This window comes from Bos grunniens, chromosome 20 (genome assembly GCF_055505025.1).
Source record: "Bos grunniens cultivar Pamir isolate PY7600 chromosome 20, Bosgru_T2T1.0, whole genome shotgun sequence".
NCBI classification, from domain to species: domain Eukaryota; kingdom Metazoa; phylum Chordata; class Mammalia; order Artiodactyla; family Bovidae; genus Bos; species Bos grunniens.
This window is the reverse complement of record NC_141184.1, coordinates 15,519,253-15,546,334: the sequence shown is the minus strand read 5'-3', so window position 1 is coordinate 15,546,334 and position 27,082 is coordinate 15,519,253. Positions and strand designations below refer to the sequence as shown.

The 27,082-nt window shown below is 43.3% G+C and overlaps 1 protein-coding gene across 5 annotated transcripts in view; it reads left to right on the top strand.

Annotated features, from left to right (window-relative positions):
• MYO10 (myosin X) overlaps positions 1-27,082 on the top strand; it is a 260,576-nt gene that overhangs the window by 87,583 nt on the left and 145,911 nt on the right. For 4 of the 5 annotated variants that reach the window (XM_086362496.1, XM_086362494.1, XM_086362498.1 and 1 more), the window contains one exon: positions 26,205-26,363. The exons of the other annotated variant lie outside the window; for it this stretch is intronic. In XM_086362496.1, the coding sequence (XP_086218622.1) occupies positions 26,205-26,363 (159 nt within the window). The remainder of the gene's footprint in view (positions 1-26,204; positions 26,364-27,082) is intronic. 5 annotated transcript variants of the gene reach the window in all.

The following is a 27,082-nucleotide window of genomic DNA, read 5'->3' as shown; positions in this document are numbered from 1 at the left end:
ATAACTGGTTTGCAGCTGATTCATTGAGTGATGTAGGCCAGCCCATTTTCCTTGTTCCCACTTACTTCCTCTTGTGTGTGAGGCATTTTGTTTGTTGGGATAAATTGCAATGAAGTAATATGGGTTAAGTATTTGAAGCTCTTATGCAACCAGGTAATTTTTAAAGGTGTCCTCACTTAACCTTCCTAGCTTAACTTGTTCGAACTAGTTTTGATGCTTTTAGTGAACCTCAGGAGACCTAGAAGCTTTCTGGTTAAGTGTCTAACTTTCTGTGTCCCGTGACTATTTCTCTCCTTTACAAAACAAAAACTAATTTTACCATCACTATATATTTGATGTGCTGAGACCAAGTACTTCTCATACATGCAGTTTTAAAATACTGTTTCTTTTGAACTTGGTTGTTAGCCATGGGCAGACAAGAGTGACTGTTTTCCTATTATTTACAAAGTTAGATAAGGAGGTTCTAGGGCCTTGGGGAAACAAACAAAGCAGCATATTTTGAAAGAGGAAAGTATAATGTGCACTGGGGGTACACAAGCCAAAGATGGACCTTTGGGAACCACCCTGCCTGTCAGCATGCTTCACTTTGGCCGAGTTAATTGGGGTCCCTGGGTCTCAGTTTTCTCAGTTACTTAGAAAATTGAGATTAGCACCTTCCTAGAAGACTGATTGCCAGACAGAATATAGGCATCTGCCGGGTTATATAGATCAGAATTGCCATAATCATGTATGCATATTGTTGTTGTTCAGTCACTAAGTCATGTCTACCTGTTTGCGCCTCCATGGACTGCAGCACGCCAGGCTTCCCTGTCCTTCACTGTCTCCCAGAGCTTGCTCAAACTCACGTCCATTGAGTCAGTGATGCCATCCAACCATCTTGTCTTCCGTTGCTCCCCTTCTCCTGCCTTCAATTTTTTCCCAGCATCAGGGTCTTTTCCAATGAGTTGGCTCTTCGCATCAAGTGGCTGAAGTATTGGAGCTTCAGCATCAGTCCTTCCAATGAATGTGTACATTTTGATGCATATATATGTGTATAGATATGTACACAGAGATTACAGAAATATTCGGAAGCCATTTCCATAGAATTTTAAAAGGGAAGGGTGGAATGGGGAAAACTTGAGGCTGGGGCAGGTAGGGGAGGTTTTGTGATGTGTGGAGGTAGGTGCTACCCTGGGCCAGCTGTGTGTGGCTTTGACTGGCTGCCAGGACTGGCGGGACTGGCCTCGTAAATGAGTGACCATGGGCTCAGGGTACAAGGGAGACAGGAGGGAAGGAGGTGGGCAAAGCCTGAGTCCACAGCAGGATTGCCAAAGAAACAGGTTTCAGCATTGAGCATTGGAAACAAGCAGCTTGTACTGGCAGCAACGATGCCTAAGCTCCCACGTCCTTTCCACCCGTGCCTGGTAACCACCTGTCTGAGGCTCACATAGCCCTGTAACTGGGGAGGGTTTTTTTTTGTTTTGTTTTAAAACATCTTTGGACAGATTAGGGAAGTAGTGGATTGACTCACAGCAGGTCACATCACCAGAGTAATGGGACCTTTCCGAGGAGGTTGTTTTCCTGACAAGATTTGGTCTCCCTTTGCCTAGAGTCGGGGTACATTTATTACAACACCTTTTAGAGGCAATTTCAGAATCAGTTTCCCCATCCGCCCCTTCCATCGACTGACTCCTGGCATCCTTTCTCATCTGTCTATGTCCTCGGCTTCTTGCACAGGGCCAGGCCTGGAGGTGATGCATTTTATACAAAAGAGCTTTTGCAAAAAGCTGGTGAGCAGATGCCTCAAACCCCCATCCCAGTCAGTACATGGCATCAGAAATGACACTTATTTAAACTTCAACAGAGGTGAAGACACATTTTTGAAAGTGTATGTATGCTTATAAAGGATTTTCCATAAGATGCTGTTTTCTCAGGGCTTATTTTATACTGTGAAACCAAGAATATAATGTCCTTTTCATTTTCTGTTTATTCCATAGTTCAGTTCAGTTGCTTAGTTGTGTCCAACTCCTTGTGACCTCATGAACCGCAGCATGCCAGGCCTCCCTGTCCATCACCAACTCCCAGAGTTTGCTCAAATTTATGTCCATCGAATCGGTGATGCCATCCAGCCATCTCATCCTCTGTCATTCCCTTTTCCTCCTGCCCTCAATCCTTCCCAGCATCAGGGTCTTTTCAAATGAGTCAGCTCTTCACATCAGGTAGCCAAAGTATTGGAGTTTCAGCTTCAACATCAGTCCTTCCAATGAACACCCAGGACTGATCCCATAGTAATACAATTCAAATTCCTCTCAGTCCTCCCAAAAGATGAGTCTCTTGGCTTCTCTGATCCCATCCTCTTTAGCTCGTTATCAGATACTGTGCTCATCTCAACAGAAAACATTATGGCTGTGCCTGGGTATAAGCTAATATGCACTGGACAGACCAGTGAAAGAATTCTGAGCCCACGAAGTCTGGAATAGAGGCCAGGACAAAGAGGTCATGGGCTTTAATTATGAGACACACTTACAAAAAGCTTATTAATGGAAAATTAAGTTTGTGAGTAGAGTTGGCATAGAAGTCAGCTGCCATTGTTAAAGACTTCTGATAGAACATGGCTCTTTTGGAGAGCCTGAATTAGTGATTAAGTGTCTCAGACCTCAAAGGTTCCCCCATTCTGATGGTCCGTGGAGCTTGTGAAATATAACCATCCTTTCTGTCTTGGAGAAATCTTGAAAATTTTCAAATGAAAGCAAAGCTCCAGCTCTGCCGTTTATGCTTGCTTATGCATAATTTACAGGGTATTAAATTCATGGAGGCAAATTTCGGTGTCAGTAGAAGGAAAGACACGTTAAGCTATTTTCTTAAAATCTGAAAAGTCCATCTTGGCTGAGTTTGATTCCACTTAACTGAATTGTTCACGTTGTTAATAATTTGTTCCAACCTTTTGTACAGAAATACTGTCTCTATTTTAATAGGCTTAGCTCAACCCACAAAATAATTACCCATAATATCTCAATTCTTGTAATACACAATGAAAAGACCGTAACAGCTTTGAAACTGAATTCCTTTGAAAACGTGCATTGTTTCTGGATAATATTTTTTGTGGGGGTGGGGGGCTGTCTTTAGGATTATGTAAGCAGCTTCTAAACATTTCAAACCACCTCTTTTATTTTTTAAACAAAGATACAGCTCTCCCTATGTTGAAACTTTTCCCCTCCCATATAGATATTGGTTTTAACTTTATTTGTAGCAGCCAGACCTTTAAAATAAGGGTTTATAGCCTATTTTTGTTGTACCATATTGGCAACTTGTATCATCTCCTCTGAAAACATGTGAGCGCTTTGGTGCAGTTTACGGCCTATCAGGAGAAAGCTCTATTCCTGTAATGCTAAGTACCGGTTTGGTTAAAAAGTCTGTTCTGGGTTTTCCATGACATCTAGAACAATTCCAAATGAACATTATGGCCAATTAGTACTAGATTGTAGCCTTTTTCACAAGGGCTTCTACCAACAGAAACAATGAGATGTCGCCAGTGAAACTATAAAGCAGAGAGTCTCTTAGGGCAGGTATGCTTATGTGCTTCTATTTTATTTTTCCTCTTGAATCACTGAGCCACCGCCTGTCAGTAGGAAGCCTGTCTGGAGATTGCCAGAGCTTGCTAGACTGTTCACCCCACTTCCTTCTCACCTTCTTCATGCATGCACACGTCTCCCCACTTTACCTGGCCACCCACTGCACTTGCAGTTAAACTACATCGACAGCCTCTTGTGACTGTAACGAAGCAGTTTGCCAAAGTCAAGGGCATGGGGGGGGAATGGAGACTTGAACCCTGTTCTATAGATAATGTTGAATGGGGAGGTGGGTATTTTTTTTCACTACGTAGGTGTTGAATTGCTACCAGAATCTCTGAAATCTTCCTCTTCCGCACTTTTTATTTCCTGAAATGTCCTAGTAAACCACCCAGGCACATAAATACTAAAGATGCTCCAAAAATAATGTTTGGCTGGTTCATATCCTATTAGATTCTGTCCTGTGGATGGTGCCTTCACTTCAGATCCACATTTGTTCATGCTCATTATTTCATGGGCCTTTTCCTGGGTTCTCTCTCCCGACCCAGTCCCACAGGGCCACCTCAGGAGAACATCAGTAATAATGATCAGCATGTGTGGACCACCGCTGGCTGCTGTGCCAAGCTCTCTATAACCTTTGTTTCACTGCCCCACGAGCCTTCTGCTCCAGTGATGTCCAGTGTCCTGGCAGGTCCACGGCAGGAGCTTTCAGACTGTGATCCAGGGTCGAGGAGAGACTGGTCTTGGGTGGCTCTTCAGGGGTTCTCAGCTGTCACCCACATGGTTCTCTTCTTAGCTGACTCCAGAAATCCTGTTGATTGACTCCACTGCAAATCTCTGCCCAGGTAAACCCTCTGGGGCAGGGGCCCAGGGTACCTATGTCCGCCTCTCATGGCCACAGTGAAGATGCTCGTGCTTTCTGGAGCTGAATGCTGTCATGAGAGGGGCCTTAGGGCATTTGGCAGTGTGCGGGGTTCTCTCCTGCTGCCACTGACCCCAAGGCCAGAGTCATGTAGGGGCCTGGGTCTGGGTGCTAAATACCCAGAACAAGGACAGTGAAGGGTCCATCCTGTCTGAGTAGTGGACATGCACATTGCCCCAGACAAAAACGTGTATTCCGAGACCTTGTTAGTGTTGCAGTTCTTTTTACACAAACAGATGTAAAACCAGACAGGGGCAAGTTGGTGGCAAGATGGGGGAGATGTGTGTGGAGGAGAGCTGCCAGGGAGTGAGGGGCATGGGAGGAAGCAGGGCCCAGCCAGGGACAGGGACCAGGCCAGACTGGTGTGAATGGGACGTGGGCCTCCTGAGTCTGTTCCCTCCTTTGCCCTCTTCTGGCCCAGCCTCTCCAGACTGCCAGGAGCTTGGCTTCCTTGCTCTCTGGTCAGCCCTGGGCTTCTTATGTTTACGGGATGTGTCTGCTTGTCATGCTCTGGAAGACCTTCCTCATTCCAGGAGAGCCGGCTTTACTGAGTTCTCTCCTGTCCCGTTGGCGCCTGCCTTTTACCCAGCAGAGTGGTGGTCAGCATGGTGTCCGAGGGGCTCCAGCTGGTGAGTTTCAGCCTTTGAGGAGGCTCAGGGTGCCAGTGCCCAGTGTATATGAGGTGTCTGCCTGTGTCACGTTCTGGCCCAATTGCTTAATTCCAGTATATATATATATATTTAAACAATAGCTATATTAAGATGTGAGTCACATCCCATAGATGATACCCACTGAATGTGTACAGTTCTGTGGTTTTTAGTAGAGTCACAGAGTTGGGCAGTCATCACCACAACCAGTTTTAGAACATTTTGACCACCCTCAAGGAAACCTCAAACCCATGAGCAGTCATCCCCCATTTCCTCTTTCCCATCCTCCCCAGCCCCTGACAACTGCTAATCTGCTTTCTGTCTCGAGATTTGCTTATTCTGGATATTTGCTATAAACAGGATCATATAATGTGTGGCCTTTAGGGTCTGACCTCTTTGACTTGGCATAATGCTTTCAAGGTCATCCACGTTCGCATATATCAGTACTTTGTCCCTTTTTATTGCTGAATAATATTCCCTTGTATAGGTAGACCACATGATGTTTATCCATGTGGATGGACTTTTGTTGACACTTTGAGGCATATAGAAATGATGCTTCCAGGAATATTTGTGTATAACTTTTCCATAGATATTTGTTTTCACTTCTCTTGAGTATATTCCTAGGAGTGGAATTACTGGGACAGGTGGTAAATTTGTTTGGTTTTTTTCTTGGGCGACTCCAAAGCAGGTGTCCCATTTTACACTCCTTCTAGCACTGTGTTGGCTCTTGCTTTTAACAGGAGCATATGTAGCTATCAAGACGTGGGGAATTAAAGAACTTTGTGGATAATGTGGATTTATCCAGTCATTGCTAATGCAGATCTTAGGGTCTTTGAGGAAATTGACTGCTTCGAGTTTGATGCAGCTTCTCAGTTTCCAGTGGTCCATGAGGTGGGAGGCTCTCACTTGGTGAGTTTTCATCATCGTGTTCTCATCTGTTTCCATCTGCCCTTCTCTGTTGGCTTTGCCCCCGGAGAGTAGATGAGGGTGGATGGGCGTAGGTGGGTGAAGCCTGAACATTATAGCTTTGTTATGGTGGAAGCAGGGATGGGGGTCAAGCTTACAGTGCTGGGTCTGCACCCGTGAAGAGGAGCTGCTCTCTGATGGCGATAGGGACCATTTGGGAGCAAGTGCAAGGATGTAAGGGCTCCCTTGTCTTTGTACTGTGCTTGAGTCTGTGCATTCTAAAACTGGAATTTGAAGAGATGCAAGCTTGTAAGGAAAGGCAGGATGCCCAAACTCTCTTTTTTGGGAAAAACTCAATGGAGGATGGAAAGCTATACAGAGAATGATGATATTGACAAAAAATTGATAAACATGGCAAAGTTTTTCCCGTATAACCTTTCTTTTTAAGATTAAGACTTCAACCAGATTCCCTTTATTTTCTCTAAAGCTCAGGTGCTCTGACTTTTAGATCTTCAGACCAGATTTCTATCAGAAGGTGTGTGGAGATTTTATATCCTTTTCATTCACAGAAATTTACTGAGAAACAATTCCTTGTTGTTACCTTCCACGGCTAAACAAACAAGCAGAATTCTTTTCGGCCACTTATTTTGTTCATGGTCCATGTGCTATTAGGAAAAAGTCTCAGTTTTTGTTGTTGTTGTTTAGTCACTAATTCATGTTCGACTCTTTGCAACCCCATGGACTGCAGCATGCCAGGCTTCCCAGTCCCTCCCTATCTCCCAGAGTTTGCCCAAGTTTGTGTCCCTTGAGTTGGTGATGCTACCCAACCATCTCATCCTCTGCTGTCCTCTTATCCTTTTGCCTTAAATCTTATCTTCAAAAATATCTCAGTAATTAGTATTAATTTTTCTTATTAATTACAGTTTTTTAAAGATATCTTGCCACGTTGGTGACCTATATATTTTTCAGTCTTTTTTGTTCCTAGTCTCTGACCCTTTCTAGTCCTTTCAGTAACTCAAGTAGCGTTTTCCTGACATTTTGAGAGAGTTCCTTGGCGGCAGGAGTGGGTTTGGCACGCAGGGAAAGCGTGGGAGTTCACTATTGATGTTCCAAGTTTCTGTTTGTTTCTGGCCTTTGCTATTATCTTCTTGGTGGTGTGTTTTCTCCTAGTTCTTGTACTGTCCCTTTGAGCCAAGCTGACCTCTTGCCCCTTTGTAGATATTTTACCAAACTAACAGCCAAAAATGACTTCTGGTTTCAGTCTAGAATCTGGAGTCATTCCGATTCTGTTTTTGTTCACTGAATTAATAAATACTTTGCATGGTTTCTGATTCTTTCTTGACACTTGGAAATGAGTGGCATACAAAAAATGGAATGCTTAAAGGTAGGATTCATAAATTTGATTTTGACTTTGTTTTGAAACTCCAAGATGTATGGTATTTGGCTCAAATATGCTTTTTCTCATTTCACTTAAGAGTAGCCAAGGCATTGCTCTCATATTATTTAGCGTAAAAGCAGTTTCAAGACAGCCAGTAAATGAAAAACATTCATTTACAACTCAGCCTTTGGAGTTAGGTGACAAATGCAAGATGCTCATCATATGACCTTAGTATCCCAGAAGGGCAAGGTGCTCATCCTTTTAACAGACGATTAGTGAGCAGCTTTTGGTGCCAGAAACTGCTTACTAATTGTGCCAGAGCGCTGAAGAATTGATGCTTTTGAACTGTGGTGTTGGAGAAGACTCTTGAGAGTCCCTTGGACTGCAAGGAGATCCAACCAGTCAATCCTAAAGGAAATCAGTCCTGAATATTCATTGGAAAGACTGACACTGAAGCTCTAATACTTTGGCCACCTGATGCAAAGAATTGATTTATTGGAAAAGACCCTGATGCTGGGAAAGACAGAAGGTAGGAGAAGGGGACCACAAGAGGATGAGATGGTTGAATGTCATCATCGACTCAACGGACATGAGTTTGAGCAAGCTCCAGGAGATGGTGAAGGACAGGGAAGCCTGGCATGCTGCAGTCCATGGGGTCACAAAGAGTTGGACGTGACTGAGCAGCTGAACAACTGGTGCCAGATGTTTGACTAGGCAATGAGGACCCAGAGGTTTTCAGGAGACCCAGTCTAGGTCCAGTATAAGGACAGCAGCTCACTGTTTGTAGACACCACGATTTGTCCTTCACCGGCCATCTGCAGTCATCGTGGAACTCCAGGAAGTCAGCCACTTCCACACAGGAGCCTAAAGATGGGCTACTCCTGGTCCCTAGGCAGAGATAGGAAAAGGGAGATGATAGTGTCCTGTGGTGACTGGAGAGGGGTCTGTCCAAGGTGCCGTGGAAGAGAAGTGCGCTGCAGTCCAGGGGACCGGTGCCCGAAGCTGGGAGCAGGGGCGACCTGGAGAAATGAAGGACGGTGCCCAGGGAGGTTTATCACTGTGTGGAACCCAGGGAGCATGGGGGAGAGGGTGAGCGACTGCTGGGGCGGGAGTCAGCTTGCTGGGAGAAGCTGCAGGGACCCCTTGGGAAAGGCACTGTAGGGAAACCTGGTTAAGGAAATTAATGAATTAATTTATTTTTTATTTGGACGATAATGGTTTTACAATATTGTGTTGGTTTCTGCCATACATCAACATGAGTCAGCCATAGGTATACATATATCCCCTCTGTCATGAATCTCCCTCCCACCCCACCCCACCTCCCAGGTTATCACAGAGCACCAGATTTGTGCTCCCTGTGTCATACAATAAATTTCCTCTGACTATAACATTCAGAAAACTAAGATCATGGCATCCGGTCCCATCACTTCATGGCAATTAGATGGGGAAACAGTGGAAACAGTGGCTGCCTTTATTTTTCTGGGCTCCAAAATCACTGCAGATGGTGATTGCAGCCATGAAATTAAAAGATGCTCACTCCTTGGAAGGAAACTTGTGACCAACCTAGACAGCATATTAAAAAGCAGAGACATTACTTTGCCAGCAAAGGTCCATCTAGTCAAGGCTATGGTTTTTCCAGTAGTCATGTATGGATGTGAGAGTTGGACTATAAAGAAAGCTGAGTGCCGAAGACTTGATGCTTTTGAACTGTGGTGCTGGAGAAGATTCTTGAGAGTCCTTGGGCTGCAAGGAGATCCATCCAGTCCATCCTAAAGAAGATAAGTTCTGAGTGTTCATTGGAAGGACTGATGTTGAGCTGAAACTCTTAATTCTTTGGCTACCTGATGCTAAGAGCTGAGTCATTTGAAAAGACCCTGATGCTGGGAAAGATTGAGGGCAGGAGGAGAAGGGGACAGCAGAGGATGAGATGGCCTCACCGACTCAATGGGCATGGGTTTGGGTGGACTCCCAGAGTTGGTGATAGACAGGGAGGCCTGGTGTGCTGTGGTTTGTGGGGTCGCAAGGAGTCGGACACGACTGAGCGACTGAACTGAATGTATATTTCGGTGCTACTTCCGCAGTTGATCCCTCCCTGTCCTTTTGCCATTGTGTCCGCAGGTCTGTTCCCTATGTCTGTGTCTCCACTGCTGCCCTACAAATAGGTTCATTGGTCGCATTTCTCTAGATTCCATATATATGTGTTAATGTGCAATATTTGTCTTTCTCTTTCTGACTCACTTCACTCTGCATAATAGGTTCTAGGTTTGTCCCACCTTACTAGAACTGAGTTAAATGCGTTCCTTTTTATGGCCCAGTAATATTCCATTGTGTATGTATACCACAACTTCTTTATCCATTCATCTGTTGATGGACAGGGTGCTTCCATGTCCTGGCTGTTGTAAATTTTGCTGCAGTGAACATTGGGATACATGTGTCTTTTTCAGTTTTGGTTTCCTCAGGGTATATGCCCAGTAGTGGAATAGTTGGATCAATCGTTTTATTCCTAATTTTTCATGGAATCTCCGTACTGTTCTCCATAATAGCTGTATCGGTTTACATTCCCACCAACAGGGCAAGAGGGTTCCCTTTTTTCCACACCCTCTCCAGCGTTTCTTGTTTCCAGATTTTTTGATGATGGCCAGTGTGAGGTGATACCTCATTGTAGTTTTGATTTCCTTTTCTCTAATAATGAGCAGTGCTGAGCATCTGTTCATGTGTTTATTAGCCATCTGTATGTCTTCTTTGGAGAACTGTCTGTTTAGGTCTTCTGCCCACTTTTTGACTGGGTTGTTTTTCTGGTATTGAGCTAAATGAGCTGCTTATGTATTTTAGAGGTTAATCCTTTGTCAGTTGTTTCATTTGCTGTTATTTTCTTCCATTCTGAGGGTTCTCTTTTCATGTTGTTGATAGTTTCCTTCCTAATTAAGTTTAATTAGGTCCGATTTGTTTATTTTTGTTTTTATTTCCATTACTCTAGGAGGTAGGTCATAGAGGATCTTGCTGTGACTTATGTCAAAAAAGTGTTCTGCCTATGTTTTCCTCTAAGAGTTTTATAGTTTCTGGACTTACATTTATGTCTTTAATTCATTTTGAGTTTATCTTTGTGTATGCTTTTAGTGTTCTGATTTCATGCTTTTATATGCAGCTGTCCAATTTTCCCAGCACCACTTATTGAAGAGACTGTCTTTTCTCCATTGTATAGTCTTTTGTATCCCTCTTTTGTTAAAGATAAGGTTCCCATAGGTGCATGGGCTTATCTCTGGGCTTTCTGTTTGTTCCATTGGTCTGTATTTCTGCTTTTATACCAGTACCATACAGCTCAATCGGTAAAGAGTTTCTCTGCAGTGCAGGAGACCCAGGTTTGATCCCTGGGTTGGGAAAATCCCCTGGAGAAGGAAATGGCAAACCACTCCAATATCCTTGCCTGGAAAATCCCATGGATAGAGGAGCCTGGTGCGCTGCAGTCCATGGGATTGCAAAGAGTTGGGCATGACTGAGCAACTAACTCTTTTCTTTCTTTCATACCGTCTTGATGACTGTAGCTTTGTACTATAGTCTGAAGTCAGGTTGATTCCTCTATCTCCATTCTTCTTAAGATTGCTTTGGCTCTTCAAGGTCTTTTGTATTTCCATACAAACTCTAAAATTTTTGTTCTAGTTCTGTGAAGAATACCATTGGTAGTTTGATAGGTATTGCATTGAATCTGTAGGTCACTTTGGGTAGTATAGTCACTTTCACAGTATTGATTTTTTTCCAGTCTAGGAACATGGTTGAATATCCGTTCCTCTGTGTCATCTTTGATTCCATCCATCAGTGGCTTATAGTTTTCTGCGTACAGGTCTTTTTTCTCTTTAGGTAGGTTTATTCCTAGGTATTTTATTCTTTTAACAATGGTGAATGGGATTGTTTCCTTAATTTCTTTTTCTGATTTTTCATTGTTAGTGTATAAGAATGCAAAGGATTCTATGTATTAATTTTATATCCTGCAACTTTGCTATATTCATTGATTAGTTCTAGTAATTTCCTGATGGCATCTTTAGGGTTTTTTATGTATAGTATCATGTCATCTGCAAACCGAGTCTACTTCTTTTCAAATCTGGATTCCTTTTATTTCTTTTTCTTTTCTGATTGTTGTGGCTAGGACTCCCAAAACCATTTTGAATAATAGTGGTGTGACTGGGCACCCTTGTCTTATCCCTGATCTTAGAGGAAATGCTTTGTTTTTCACCATTGAGAATAATGTTTGGTGTGGGTTTGTCCTATATGGCCTTAATTTGTTGAGGTATGTTCCTTCTGTGCCTGCTTCCTGGAGACTGTTCATCATAAATGGATGTTGAATTTTGTCAAAAGCTTTCTCTGCATCTATTGAGATGATCATATAATTTTAGCTTTCAATTTGTTAATATGCTGTATCACATTGATTTGCATGTATTGAAGAATCCTTGCACCCCTGGGATAAAGCCCACTTGATCATAATGTATGATCCTTCTAATGAGCTGGATTCTCTTTGCTAGAATTTTGTTGAGGATTTTTGAATTTATGTTCATCAGTGGTATTGGCCTGTAATTTCCCTTTTTGTGTGTGGCATCTTTGTCTGGTTTTGATATCAGAGTGATGGTGGCCTCGTAAATGAATTTGGGAGTTTTCCTTCCTCTGCGATTTTCTGGAAGAATATGAGCAGGATACATGTTAGCCCTTCTTTAAACTTTTGGTAGAATTTGCCTGTGAAGGCAAGGAACTGAGGAAGTGAGAGCTTGTCGAATGTTTGTCTCAAGAATTGGGATTACTGGGCTTTTGTCATATCCCCACTTCTTGGCTTGCAGAAACTTACTCTGTGTAAAGGGCTGAACTTACTCTATGTAAAACAGGCGGGTCTGGGAAGCCCTTTCTTTTTCCAGTAGCTGGTGACGCTTGGAGGAGGTTTACTATTTCATTTTGTTTTTGTTATTTTTTGAAAGCAGTTCTGCGGTACTCATTTTTCAAAGACTCATTGAATTAGTTACATGTATCTGGTTATGTTCATTAATAATAATTTTGATTGGACTGATTTCTCTTTAAGCCTGAAATTGTTTAAGAAGTTTAGAAAACAGAAAAAAATCATGGAAAAGTATTAAAACACAAACACCTATAAGTTTGTGACCTATTATTGGAGTTGTGATCTATTTTCTTCTAGGCTTTTGGCACATATTTAAATTTTTTCTTTTTAAATTAAGTGTTTGGTTCTGAGATTGTTGTAGATCCACATGCATTTGTAAGCACTATTCAGAAAGATCCTGTTACCCTTTTACCCATTTTCCTTTGATAATAGCATCCGGCAAAACTGAACCACAGTATCCCAGCCAGGATATGAGATAATCACGATATAGAACCTTTCCGTCAGCACGAGGATCCAGCAAGTTGTCTCCTCCCCACCCCCTCCTTAGCCTCCAGCCATACCAATCTGGCCTTCATTTGCTGTAATTGGGTCGTATCGGGAATCTTACATAATAGAAATGGAATCATACGGCATGTAACCTTCTGGGACCATCTTTTTCAACTTTCACCTGTTATAGATAAAGCTGCTGTGAACATTCATGTGTGTGTTTTTGTGCAGACGTTAAGTTTTCATTTATTTAGAGCAAATGCCCAGGAGTACAGTTGCTGGTGTGTACGTGCGTATGTGTGTGCCTGTGTGTTTGTCCTTGTGTGTGTATTTAAAAAAAAAAACTTAGGATTATACCGTGTGTGTGCATAGTCTAATATCATCATAGATTTATCTTACCATAACTCAGTGTAACTCTATAATGAAAACACATTAAAATATAGTGATTGTTTTCTCAACGCTGAATTCTTCAATGTGGAAAGACTGATCTACGGAGCGTGAAGGTGGTCCTTTTCTGGGTACTGGCCTGGGTGGTCGCAGCAGCTACGAGAAAACTTTAGAACCTAGTTCAGCTGGAACAAGTGTGACTTTTCTTTGTGCAGATGATTTTCTTAAAAATTTTTCTTAATGTCTAAAAAAAAAACTAAATTCTTCTATAAAAATCACAATTCTCAATGTGTGTATAAATTCTGATTGGAAATCTTATTATCCTTAATATGTAAATATGGTAATATGTTCTTCTGTGTGTGTGTGTGTGTGTTAGTCATTTCTTACAACCATGCCAGGTCAGTGTGACTGTTAACCTTTTCCTCTGAGGTTCACCAGGGAGGGGCCAGGGCCAGGGCCAGGGTATCCTCTGGGTCTTCTGTGCTGGCTCATATGGTAAGGAAAGAATCTGCCAGCAATCTGAGAGACCTGGGTTCGATCCCTGGGTCAGGAAGATTCCCTGGAGAAGGGCATTGCAACCCCACTCCAGTATTCTTGTCTAGATCGAGGAACCTGGCGTGCTACAGTCCATGGGATTGCAGAGTTGGACAGGACTGAGCGACGAACACTTCCTGGCTGGCAGGCAGTTGCCAGGACAAGTGAGTGAGCTGCATTTGTCTGCTGGTTGGTAGCTCAAAGGTAAAGCCTCTGCCTGCAATGCAGGAGAACCGGGTTTGATCCCTGGATCAGGAGATCCCCTGGAGAAGGAAATGGCAACCCGCTCCAGTACTCTTGTCTGGAAAATTCCATGGGCTACAATCCATGGAGTTGCAAAGAGTCAGACACAACTGAGCGACTTCATTTTTTTTTCATTTTGTGTGGCAAGGCTCCCTGGGTGCCTGAGCAGACGTGCTGTCCACAAATTAGCTTCCTGGCTGTCTTAGGCTTCTTGGACTCTTAATGCTCTTCGCCTGCGTGCACACTCTGCAGTGTCATCAGAAAGATTCGGGCTCAGTGGTTAAGTCTGACTGTCAGTGACTGGTAGCCGGAGCTTCCTGACTCTGGGTCGTACCTGTCATCGCTGATGCATTTGTTAGTGATATTTGCACACATGAAAGCAGGAAGACACACTGGCCATTTGGGGGACAACCTTGTGTGTACTGATCACTCCTAGCGTTGATTCACACATTGCTTTCCTGTGGAGTTTCTAGAAAATCGATCTCCTTGAATTGCATTTTGTAGTGAGATTTCTTCTTTTGTCTCTCAAAAGACAATCTTAGTGTCATGTTTGATACTGACTTGTTCATAATGATCAATAGATAACAAGTGTCTGCCCCCCTTTCCTTAGCTACATACGTAGCCCTCTGTTCCTTAGGTCAGAGGGCAAGGGCCACTCCAGACAGAAAGCCCTCCACCCGCCTCCCAGCCATACTCTGCTACTCGGATGCCCTGGGCTGTGTGCTCTTGCCTGGCCCTGGGCCATCCCACGTGGCCAGTTCCCATCTGACTCTGTGACAGCCCCCACCACGCGGTGAGGATTGCCTGTTTATTTTTCTGATCCCTTGGTGGTCGATAAGCCCTCTGAAAAGAGACCATTTAATTCATCTTTGTATTCCTGGGGTCCAGCTCACAGCCTGGCACGAATGACCAAGGGAACTGGAGAGAGTAAACAAACGGAAAATCACGGGGTAAGTGAGAGAATTAAACCCGGCACGCTGGGAGGGCAGTGCACACGTGCTTTCTGCTCCCCTCTCCTCCAGAGGACCAAGGATCGTAACCATTGACTCCACTGAACGTGCCAGGGAGTCCCAGCCAGTTAGTGGCAGAGGCGGGATTGTCTCTGACCTAGTGTCTCTCTAGGGTGGGACGTGCCTTTGCCATGATCTCAAGGAATTGACTGCTCACTGTGCTTTGTGCTGTGGGTAGATTTCCCAACTTCTCTGAATCTTCTTGAATGGTTTCTTTAACAAATGAGCAATGGTGTTTCCTTTGCCCCTGAGGATCAAATGTGCCTGATGCATGCATTCAGTGCTCAATACATACCAGTGCCCTCTGCCCACCTCTCTTTGCTATTTTGGTTTGACACCCACATGCCATGCATCTCGCCCTACTGCGCATTGCAAACCCACTGATGGTTTAAATGACTTAATCTCACAACTAGTTTGAGTCTCCGAAAAAGAAAATAATCTTGTTTTATCTATAATTAGAAGTCAGTCATCTCACAAACTCAAGGGGGAGGTTAAAGTAACAGAATCTTTATTTATGGAAAGATCATTTTACCCCCCTGGACCGTGTAATTAAGATGTATTTACTCTGACAAATTTGAGCTGAAAGCAAAGCGCTGGTGCCATTTTTTTCCCCCTGCTCACTAGGAGAGTAGACGTGTATCATTTTGCCTTTAATAAGATTCCAGTGGAACTTTCTAGCGGACTTTACATTTTTGTGTCCCAAATACTTTCTCCAGTCTCCTTGGGGCAGCCACCGAACAGGTCAGGGCAGAGTTTCAGTTAAGTAAGTGGCTTCCTTTTACATCCTGTCATAAGAGCATAGCCACAGAGACAGACATAGAAACGGCAGGTCCAAGAGCCCTGGGTCAGGGAGACAGGGTGGAAAGCGTTGTTCTTTGCATTATAGGCCTCCCTGATAGCTCAGCTGGTAAGGAATCCGCCTGCAATACAGGAGACCCTGGTTTGATCCCTGGGTCAGGAAGATCCGCTGGAGAAGGGATAGACTATCCACTCCAGTCTTCTTGGGCTTCCCTGGTAAAGAATCTGCCTGAAATGCAGGAGACCTGGGTTTGATCCCTGGGTTGGGAAGATCCCCTGGAGAAGGGAATTGCTGCCTACTCTAGTATTCTTGCCCGGAGAATCCCATGGACAGAGGAGCCTGGCAGACTATAGTCTATGGGGTCACAGAGTCAGACACAACTGACTAACACTTACCACATTATTTTTAGTTTTCACAGTAATTCTGTGAAATTATCATCACCAATCTTACTTTATCAGTGGGGAAAATCACGGGCCAGGGAGGTTAAGTGTCTGCCTCATTATCCCTGGGCTATGAAATCATAGATCTAGGAGAACAGAGTCCAGCCAGGTCTGACTCCAAGGCCATGTCTGGTCACTACCCAGCACTGCTTCTCCCTGTGTATTGTACCCATTTTGAAGGCCAGGACCATTTATTCAATATTGATTGAGTCTCTATGGTGGGCAGAGGCTGGTTGCTGAGAAACGAGATAGGCATGTGCCCTGCCTTTGTAGTTTCCAGACTGAGTCTTCTCTCTAGTGAGGTGTGAAGTCAGTTTAGAGAGTCACAACTGACATTTAAAAGAAAGAGAAGGTCCTGGCATGCACCAGACTTCATGGTGTTTTACGAAACCCTTGTGAACCACGTGTATAGTAAGTACTTCACAGTGTAAAACACATGTTTTTCCCTGTAGGTTGTGGTCCAAAGAGTTGAAATACACTGACCAGAGGTTTCCGAGTTGGGAGTGAGATGGTTTTGAAACAAGGGAGATAATAGATAAGTGATTACAAACTGTCACAGGAGCAGCAGCACATGTGGTAGAATCAGGAGGAAGGTGGCAGGGTGTCCTTCACACAGAAGCTGGTGCCTTCTGAGAAGTAACATTTGGGTGGCGATGTCAGGGAGACTAGTGGCATGTCAGTGGCCCAGACACAGAAATGTCAGGTCCAAGAGCCCCGGGTCAGGGAGACAGGGTGGAAATCATGTGGAAAGTGTTGTCCGACTGTAATACAGTACAATTAGAAAATGATACTATCTGTAACTATAAAACAGAAATACTTACAGATGTAGAAAACAAGCTTATGGTTACCAGGAGGTGAGGGAGGAATAAATTGGAAGATTGGGATTCATATATACACACTTGTTTAGTCGGTAAGTCACGTCCAACTTTTTTGCAACCCCATGGACTGTAGGCTCCTCTGTCCCTGGAATTTCCTAGGCAAGAATACTGGAGTGGGGTTGATTGCACAGGGAATTCTACTCAGGATTCTGTAATGGCCTATATGGGAAAATTCTAAAAAAGAGTAGATAGTTGTATATGTATAACTGGTTCACTCTGCTGTACACTGAAACTAACATAACATTGTAAATCAGCTATCAGTTCAGTCGCTCAGTCGTGTCTGACTCTTTGCGACCCCATGAATCGCAGCACGCCAGGCCTCCCTGTCCATCACCAACTCCCGGAGTTCACTCAGACTCACGTCCATTGAGTCAGTGATGCCATCCAGCCATCTCATCCTCTGTCGTCCCCTTCTCCTCCTGCCCCCAATCCCTCCCAGCATCAGAATCTTTTCCAATAAGTCAACTCTTCGCATGAGGTGGCCAAAGTACTGGAGTTTCAGCTTTAGCATCATTCCTTCCAAAGAAATCCCAGGGCTGATCTCCTTCAGAATGGACTGGTTGGATCTCCTTGCAGTCCAAGGGACTCTCAAGAGTCTTCTCCAACACTACAGTTCAAAACCATTAATTCTACTCCAGTAAAAAATTTTCCTTAAAAGGCAAAACAGTAACAAATAGAAGCAAACTCCACTGCTTAGTGACCATCATCATTGTAAATCATCCCCATCACCCTTCTTAACTTGGGTCAAATAAGAATCAAAAACTAAATTATATAATACTGTCCTGCTGACCTTTGAGTTAAATGTTTTTATCTTTAAAGTTGTTTCCAAAAGATTTGTCTGTGTATAATGAAAGGTTTTGCTTACAGGCATTGGCTGACTCATCATTTTTTCCTGGTATCTACCTAAACATCTGGTTGGAAGGCACATCAGGGCATTCCTAGACCAGGATATCTCCACCTGGTCCTCGTGACATTTGGGCTGGATAATTCTCAGATGTTTATAGCAGCATTCCTGACCTTGCCGACTGGATGCCAGTAGCACCCTTCCCCCCACCCCCCACAGTTGTGACAACCAAAAATGTTTACAAACCTTGCCAACTGTACCCTGGAGAGCAAAACTGAAGACTTCTCTAGAAGAAATGCCAAGCTCATGGGAGATGAAGTTGCCCAGACTGAGAACGCTGTCTATCCCATCTGTCCATCAGGAGAGGACGTGATAAGATTTCTTTTTTCTTTTTTTTCCTCTTTGAACAGAAAAGTTAGATTTTTGTGACTGGGGGTTGCTAACGAATTGTAATAAGAGAAATCTATGTATGTCACTGTGAAATGAAGCGAAAGTTGCTCAGTCGTGTCCAACTCTTTGGGACCCCATGGACTATACAGTGGTTTTCCAGGCCAGAATACTGGAGTGGGTAGCCTTTCCTTTCTCCAGGGGATCTTCCCAACCCAGGGATCGAACCCAGGTCTCCTGCATTGCAGGCGGGTTCTTTACCAGTTGAGCCACCAAGGAAGCCCAAGAATACTAGAGTGGGTAGCCTATCCCTTCTCCAGGGGATCTTCCCAACCCAGGAATCCAACTGTGGTCTCCTGCATTGCAGGTGGATTCTTTACCAAGTGAGCTATCAGGGAAGCCCCTATAGACTATAAAAACTTGCACATAAGCCTGATAAGGGTTTCCTGCCATATGTGTACTTTCCTAGAATTAAAAGGGGATTGAAAATGGCTCAGCTGTTTTTTTTTAAACTAATTAACTACTTGATTTTCATTTTTCATACAGAGGTAGACCCAGTGTTGGGCAAACCTTCTCTGAGGCCCCAGTAGGGTTGATGGGCGGCCTTAGTTTTGTTCCCACGCTTAATCCAGTCCATCTTGTGACCAGTGGCTTTTATTTCTATAACAGGAGCTATTTGTTCTGAGGCCCCGTTTTCTCTAAATTGATTTCCTGTCTATTAATCTTCTATACTTTGCCCCGTTTCTTAACCTTTACCACCTTTCTTCTAATATATGCCCCATTGAAGTCACTCAGTTTGTTTTGAGTTGGGTTTGGAGGAATTCACATTGCTATTGCGTTTTGGCTGTTGTTTGTTCCAAAAAAATTCCTGTAAAAAGAATTCCATTCCTTAGCCCTAAAATTTTCTTTTTTGCTGTTTGGGGATAAAGTTGTGCAACTTGTACCGTTTGTTGTTGCACAGGAAAGACTTCTGGTAGTTCAAGGGGCTCTCCTTAAAAATTCTTGAACAAGATTGTGAATCTTATTAATCCTTTGAAATATTTACAAATTAGCTATTTATTCAACCAATATGCTTTAACACACTGAATGCAGAAGCCTGATTCCATTCCTTACTTCCTTAGGGTTTCTACTTTGATGTTATCTGATCAGTGAGGGTGTCTTTAAACACAACATAAAGTAACCCCTCCGGGTGCTTAATCCCTTTACCCTCATTTATGTCTTCATAGATATTCATCACCATCTGCACAGTGTTATATTTACTTGTCCATTTCTACTTTTTCCTTCCCCTTATTAGAACATACACTGTATTCCTAATGCTTACAACATATCAGTAAATATTTGTTTGAATGCATGGATTTTCTTTGTTAATTTATCAGACACTTATCAATGTACCAGGCATCACTATAAAATCTTTGCAAATGTTAACCCATCTCTGAATGGATGGTTCTCTCTGCCTTTCCTTCACACATACATTTTCTCTGCTTTACCCACTGTTCTTTGAAATAATCACTGTTTTGATCAGCTGCAGCCCTGTCTTGGCATGATATTTCTTTTCTCTACATAACCTCTTATTTATGTAACTGTTACGGTCTATCCTGATTCTTTCTGAGGTCAGGAGAAGGAATAGCACTCATTCTCTTGATTGTCCCACTCCCGGAAGGGCCACGTGCCCACATATGATAATGCGTGTATCTGAAAACATACGAGGAAATAACATGAGCTAAGGTGGGGACTCGATTTACAGTGGTAACCATTTTTTCAGAGACCACGTGCCCAGCTCTGAGTTGCTTACTTGGACTATACATTGTCTTACTGTTCCCAGGGTGTGAAAAAAGGCAACAGAATGTTAATGTGACATAAATACTTAGTCATTATGGATATCATTTTTTAAGTGTCAGCTGTAGGGGGTGTATACTCAGTCATGTCCGACTCTTGGTGACGCCCATGGACTATACACTGCCAGCCTCCTCTGTCCATGGAATTTTCCAGGCAAGAATACTGGAGTGGGTTGCCATTTCCTCCTCCAGGGGATCTTCCTGACCCAGGGATTGAACCTGTGTCTCCTGCATTGGCAGATGGATTCTTTACTGCTGAGCTACCTATGAAGCCCAAGATGGCTGCTACTGTTAGCCTAAATGTATTTGACTTTCTTGTATGATGTTAATGAATTAAAATGAGGGTCTGATATCCTGTGTTCTTCTACACTCTTGAATTTCTTGGTATTTTCCTTTAATACCTGCTCATCTTGGCTATGGCATAGCCCCCTTCCATGCCCTCAGTGGCCCCAGACCTGTCCTACCCCGTAGGGGGCACTTACGCGGTGGGGGGCCACCTCCCTATGAGGTGGGGCCGCTGGGGCCGGCACTTTTCCTGGCAGGTGCCTGGGCCCAGGAAACAGCTGGGAAAGTGGCTGGACCTCAGAAGAGATGGCTGGGGTCTGCCCTGGCCTCGAGAGTCTCTCAGAACTGGTTCTGACTGACCCTTGTGGTTTATGTGGCAGAAGTGCACCACTGAAGTGTTCATTTTTCTCTGGAACATAAAAGAAACATGGCACCTTTTTCCATGGTTTATGGAACCATTGGGTTGGTACCTCTGCTTTTCTTCGTGTGCCATTCCCTTGTGCGATAACATGCTGTTTGTTTCCTTACAGGCAACTTGTTGTTGTTAAGTTGTTTAGGGTCCAACTCTGTGACCCCGTGAGCTGCAACTTGGCAGGCTTTCCTGTCCTTCACTATCTCCCGGAGTTTGCTCGAATTCGTGTCCGTTGAGTCAGGGATGCCATCCAGCCATCTCATCCTCTGCTGCAGTCTTCTCCTTTTGCCTTCAGTCTTTCTCAGCATCAGGGTCCTTTCCAATGAGTCGGCTCTTTGCATCAGTGGCCAAAGAGTTGGAGCTTCAGCATTAATCCTTCTGATGAATATTCAGACAACTGGTTGACATTGAAAATTAGAATTCCCCAATCTGCCGGTACCGTTCAAGAAAGTTACTTTGTATGTATGTACACACGCGAGCTTGTGTAGATAACATTTTTTGTGTTGTTTACATTTTGCTTTTACATCTTGGTGGTTTTATTTGAAGGACAAACATAAAAGTATCAGTGAAAAGAATCAATTCAGTCGCTCAGTGTGTCTGACTCTTTGTGACCCCATGGGCAGCCAGGCCTCCCTGTCCATCACCAACTCCCAGAGCTTACTCAAGCTCATTTCCATCAAGTCACTGATGCCATCCAACCATCTCATCTTCTGTCATCCCGTTCTCCTCCTGTACTCAATCTTTCCCAGCATCAGGGTCTTTTCCAGTGAGTCAGTTCTTCGCATCATGTGGCCAAAGTATTGGAGTTTCAGATTCAGCATCAGTCCTTCCAATGAATATTCAGGACAGATTTCCTTTAGAATGGACTGGTTGGATCTCCTTGCAGTCCAAGGGACTCTCAAGAGTCTTCTCCAACACCACAGTTCAAAAGCATCAATTCTTCGGCGCTCAGCTTTCTTTATAGTCCATCTCTCACATCCATACATGACTACTGGAAAACCATAGCTTTGACTAGATGGACCTTTGTTGACAAAGTAATGTCTCTGCTTTTTAATATGCTATCTAGGTTGGTCATAACTTTTCTTCCAAGGAGCAAGCGTCTTTTAATTTCATGGCTGCAGTCCCCATCTGCAGTGATTTTGGAGTTCAAAAAAATAAAGTCTCTATTTTCATTGTTTCCCCATCTATTTGCCATGAAGTGATGGGACCGGATGCCATGATCTTAGTTTTCTGAATGCTGAGTTTTAAGCCAGCTTTTACACTCTCCTCTTTCACTTTCATCAAGAGGGTCTTTAGTTCCTTTTCACTTTCTGCCATAAGGGTGGTGTCATCTGCATATCTGAGGTTATTGATATTTCTCCTAGCAGTCTTGTTTCCAGCTGTGCTTCATCCAGCCCAGCGTTTCTCATGATTTACTCTGCATATAAGTTAAATAAGCAGGGTGACAATATACAGCCTTGGTGTATGTACTCCTTTTCCTATTGGGAATCAGTCTCTTGTTCCATGTCCAGTTCTAACTGTTGCTTCTTGACCTGCCTACAGATTTCTCAGGAGGCAGGTAAGGTGGTCTGGTATTCCCATCTCTTTAGGAATTTTCCACAGTTTGTTATGATCCACACAGTAAAAGGCTTTGGCATATTCAATAAAGCATAAGTAGATGTTTTTCTGGAACTCTCTTGCTTTTTCTATGATTCAACAGATGTTAGCAATTTGATCTCTGGATCCTCTGCCTTTTCTAAATCCAGCTTGAACATGTGGAAGTTCAAGGTTCACATACTGTTGAAGTCTGACTTGGAGAATTTTGAGTATTACTTTGCTAGCATGTGAGATGAGTGCAATTGTGCAGTAGTTTGAACATTCTTTGGCATTGCCTTTCTTTGGGATTGGAATGAAAATGGACCTTTTCCAGTCCTGTGGCCACTGCTGAGTTTTCCAAATTTGCTGGCATATTGAGTGCAGCACTCTCACAGCATCATCTTTTAGGACTTGAAATATCTCAGCTGGAATTCCACCAGCTTTATTCATAGTGATGCTTCCTAAGGCCCACTTTAACCCTAACTTCCAGGTTGTCTGTCTCTAGGTGAGTGATCACACCATCGTGATTATCTGGGTTGTGAAGATCTTTTTGTATAATTCTTCTGTATATTCTTGTCACCTCTTCTTACTATCTTCTGTTTCTGTTAGGTCAATACCATTTCTGTCTTTATTGTGCCCATATTCTTGAAGAGATCTCTAAACTTCTCCATTTTATTGTTTTCCTCTATTTCTTTGCATTTATCACTGAGGAAAGCTTTCTTATCTCTCCTTACTATTCTTTGAACTCTGCAGTCAAATGGGTATATCTTTTCTTTTCTCCTTGCTTTTTGCTTCTCTTCTTTTCTCAGATATTTGTAAGGCCTCCTCAGACAATCTTTTTGCATTTCTTTTTCTTGGGGGTGGTCTTGATCCTTGCCTCCTATACAATGTCAGGAACCTCTGTCCATAGTTCTTCAGGCACTCTGTCTATCAGATCTGATCCCTTGAATCTATTTGTCACTTCCAGTGTATAATCGTAATGGATTTGATTTAGGTCATACCTGAATGGTCTAGTGGTTTTCCCTACTTTCAGTCTGAGTTTGGCAATAAGGAGTTCATGGTCTGAGCCATAGTCAGCTCTCGGTCTTGTTTTTGCTGACTGTATAGAGCTTCTCCATCTTCTGCTACAAAGAGTATAATCAGTCTAATTTCGGTATTGACCATCTGGTGATATCCATGTGTAGAGTTCTCTTGTGTTGTTGGAAGAGAGTGTTTGCTATGACCAGTGTGTTCCCTTGGCAAAACTCTATTAGCCTTGTCCCTGCTTCATCCTGTACTCAAGGCCAAATTTGCCTGTTACTCCAGGTATTTCTTGAGTCCCTACTTTTGCATTCCAGTCCCCTATAATGAAAAGGACATCTTTTTTTGGTGTTAGTTCTAGAAGGTCTTGTAGGTCTTCATAGAACTGTTCAACTTCAGCTTCTTCAGCATCTCTGGTCGGGGCATAGACTTGGATTACTGTCATATTGAATGATTTGCCTTGGAAACAGAGATCATTCTGTCATTTTTGAGTTTGCATCCAAGTATTGTGTTTCGGACTCTCTTGTTGACCATAATGGCTACTCCATTTCTTCTAAGGGATTCTTGCCCACAGTAGTAGATATAATGGTCATCTGAGTTAAATTCACCCATTCCGGTCCATTTTAGTTCACTGATTCCTAAAATGTTGATGTTCACTCTTGCCATCTCCTGTTTGACTGCTTCTAATACACCTTGATTCATGGACCTAACCTTCCAGATTCCTATGCAATATTGTTCTTTACAGCACCAGACTTTACTTCCATCACCAGTCATAGTCACAACTGGGTGTTGTGTTTGCTTTGGCTCCATCTCTTCATTCTTTCTGGAATTATTTCTCCACTGATCTCCAGTAGCACATTGGGCACCAACCGACCTGGGGGGTTCATCTTTGTGTCCTATCTTTTTGCCTTTGCATACTGTTCATGGGGTTCTTAAGGCATAGTAGTGAAGTGGTTTGCCATTCCCTTCTCCAGAGGACCATGTTTTGTCAGAACTCTCCACCATGACCCATCTGTCTTGGGTTGGCCCTACACGGCATGGCTTATAGTTTTATTGAGTTGGAGAAGGCTGTGGTCCATGTGATCAGTTTGATTAGTTTTCTGTGATTATTCAGTGTATATAAAAGTATACAGTGAATAAATAGGGCATAGACTCCATCATTGAATGATTGTTTTATGTTCCGGAGTTTGTAAATCTGGTCAAACCGGTCAGCACATGAAGCTGAATGGGTGCAGTTAATACTCTACCCAATCAATGGTGATGAAAGAACCGTGTGTAGATTTTAGAAGTCCATGTGTGTTCTATAATCAGTCTTGCAGTGTCCGAGTTGTCTCTGGTACACAATACAATGGGCTTCCCTGGTGGCTCAGTGGTAAAGAACCTACCTGCCATTGCAGGAGATGTGAGTTCAATCCCTGGGTTTGGAAAGTCCCCTGGAGAAGGACATGGCAACTCACTCAGTATTCTTGGTCAGAAAATCCCATGGACAGAGGAGGCTGGTGGGCTATAGTCATGAGGTTGCAAAAGAGTTGGACATGACTTAGCAAATGGACAGCAGCACATATGCAGCACCCACCACTGGTTTTGGAGTTTAAAAAAAGATAGGGCTTCCCTGATAGCTCAGTTGGTAAAGAATCTGCCTGCAATGCAGGAGACCCCAGTTCGATCCCTGGGTCGGGAAAATCCCCTGGAGAAGGGAAAGGCTACCCACTCCAGTATTCTTGCCTGGGAATTCCATGACTGTATAGTCCATGGGGTTGCAGAATTGGACACGACTGAGCGACTTTCACTTTCAGGCTGTCAAACAAGCAAACCAATTGTAATTTATTTAACTTTTTTTTTTTTTGTGCCTGCTCTCCGTTGCATGAAGGATTTTAGTTCCCCAACCAGGGATTGAACCTGTGCCCCCTGCAGTGGAAGTGTGGTGCCTTAACCACTAAACAGCTAAGGGAGTCCCAAACCAGTTGTATTTTAAACCTGAGAGGATTTGTTTTCCTAAAGATCACAGGAATGCCGTTTATATATCTCAGTTGAGAATGGATCAGTTGAGAAGGGAGAATATTTTTCAGACTTTCCTGAGAAGCTGTATTTCAGTCTCTGAACAAATGTACAGACTGTGTGCTGAATTTTGTGACAACACTTAAATTGCAGAGCTTTATTAGGAAGCTTTGAACTATATCCCATGGTCCCTTGAATATATTATACAGTGAAATCAAATTATTTTCTGAAAGGTTGGTCAGCCAGCTTCTTAACTGTTACTGCTTTGCCTCAGTGGGAGAAAAGTAAACTGAAAATGTTATCATTTCTGTGATTTCCACAGGCGAGTTAGTACTTGAACCAGTGTCTTCTGGAACTTCGAATGTCAGTTGTCAAAATAATTTGCTACCTTTAAAATTAGGTGAGGTTTCCCAGGTGGTGCTAGTGGCCAAGAACCCTCCTGCCAGTGCAGGAGACAAAAGAGACGTGGGTTCCATCCCTGGGTTGGGAAGATTCCCTGGAGAAGGAGATGGCAACCCACTCTAGTATTCTTGCCTGGAGAATCCCACTGACAGAGGAGTCTGGTGGGCTACAGTCCTTAGGGTCCAAGAGGCAGTCACGACTGAAGCGACCTAGCACAAAAATAGGTAGGTGGCATGAAGGAAATTAAAGTGTTCTCTGCAGTCTGATTTTTGCTGGTGGATTCAGGATCCTTTTGCCGGTATTGAACTGAGATTGTATTGTAAGTTGGGAAACGGTCAGTGGAAACTGTTCATTGCCCATAATTAAGCTGTGAATTCGTTCCCCCTCATCAGGTATTCACGTACAAGCAGAGCACAATTACACACCAGAAGGTGATGCCTATGCAGCCCACGGATGAGGAGGGCGTGGATGACATGGCCACCCTGACAGAGCTCCACGGGGGTGCCATCATGCACAACTTGTACCAGCGCTACAAGAGAAACCAAATCTATGTAAGTTCCGCTCTCAGTCCCTTAAAAATCCTTCCAGTCTTTTCCTTCCTCTTGCTGCGTCACATGGCATACAGGATCTGTTTCTGGGCCAGGGATCAAATCCATGCCCCCTGCAGTGAAAGCATAGCGTCTTAACCACTGAACCATCAGGGAAGTTTCCAAACTCCCTCCAGTTTGAGTCTGTTTATTTTTGTTTTCAGAGAGTATTTCCTTTTTGAGAACCTCCCGTTCTTCTAAGTAAAAGCTATATTTCTAGTTTTTTTTTTTTTTTTTTTTTGCCAAATTAGAGATGTGGGTCCATAAATCATGTTCTCGTGTTGATTGCCTGGACTTTATTAGCAGGGATGGCTTTGTAGCAAAGGGTAATTTGACCTCTTTCTTCTCCTGAGTGCATTCTGTTCCTGAGTGTTCTGTTCCATAAAGAAGTCACGCAGAGTGGTTTGACTTCCTCACTTAAGGGCTGAGGAGAAATGTGGCTTTACAAACAAGCAGACCTGAGCTCAAGCTTTTTTATTTCTCATTTTCTTGATTTTTTTTCTCCTTTTATGGATTTTCACTTTTTTTCTTCTGGCTCTGAGGCCCATCTACGGAGAGATTTCTTTCTTTCTTTTTTTTTTTTAATTTTATTTTATTTTTAAACTTTACAATATTGTATTAGTTTTGCCAAATATCGAAATGAATCCGCCACAGGTATACCTGTGTTTCCCATCCTGAACCCT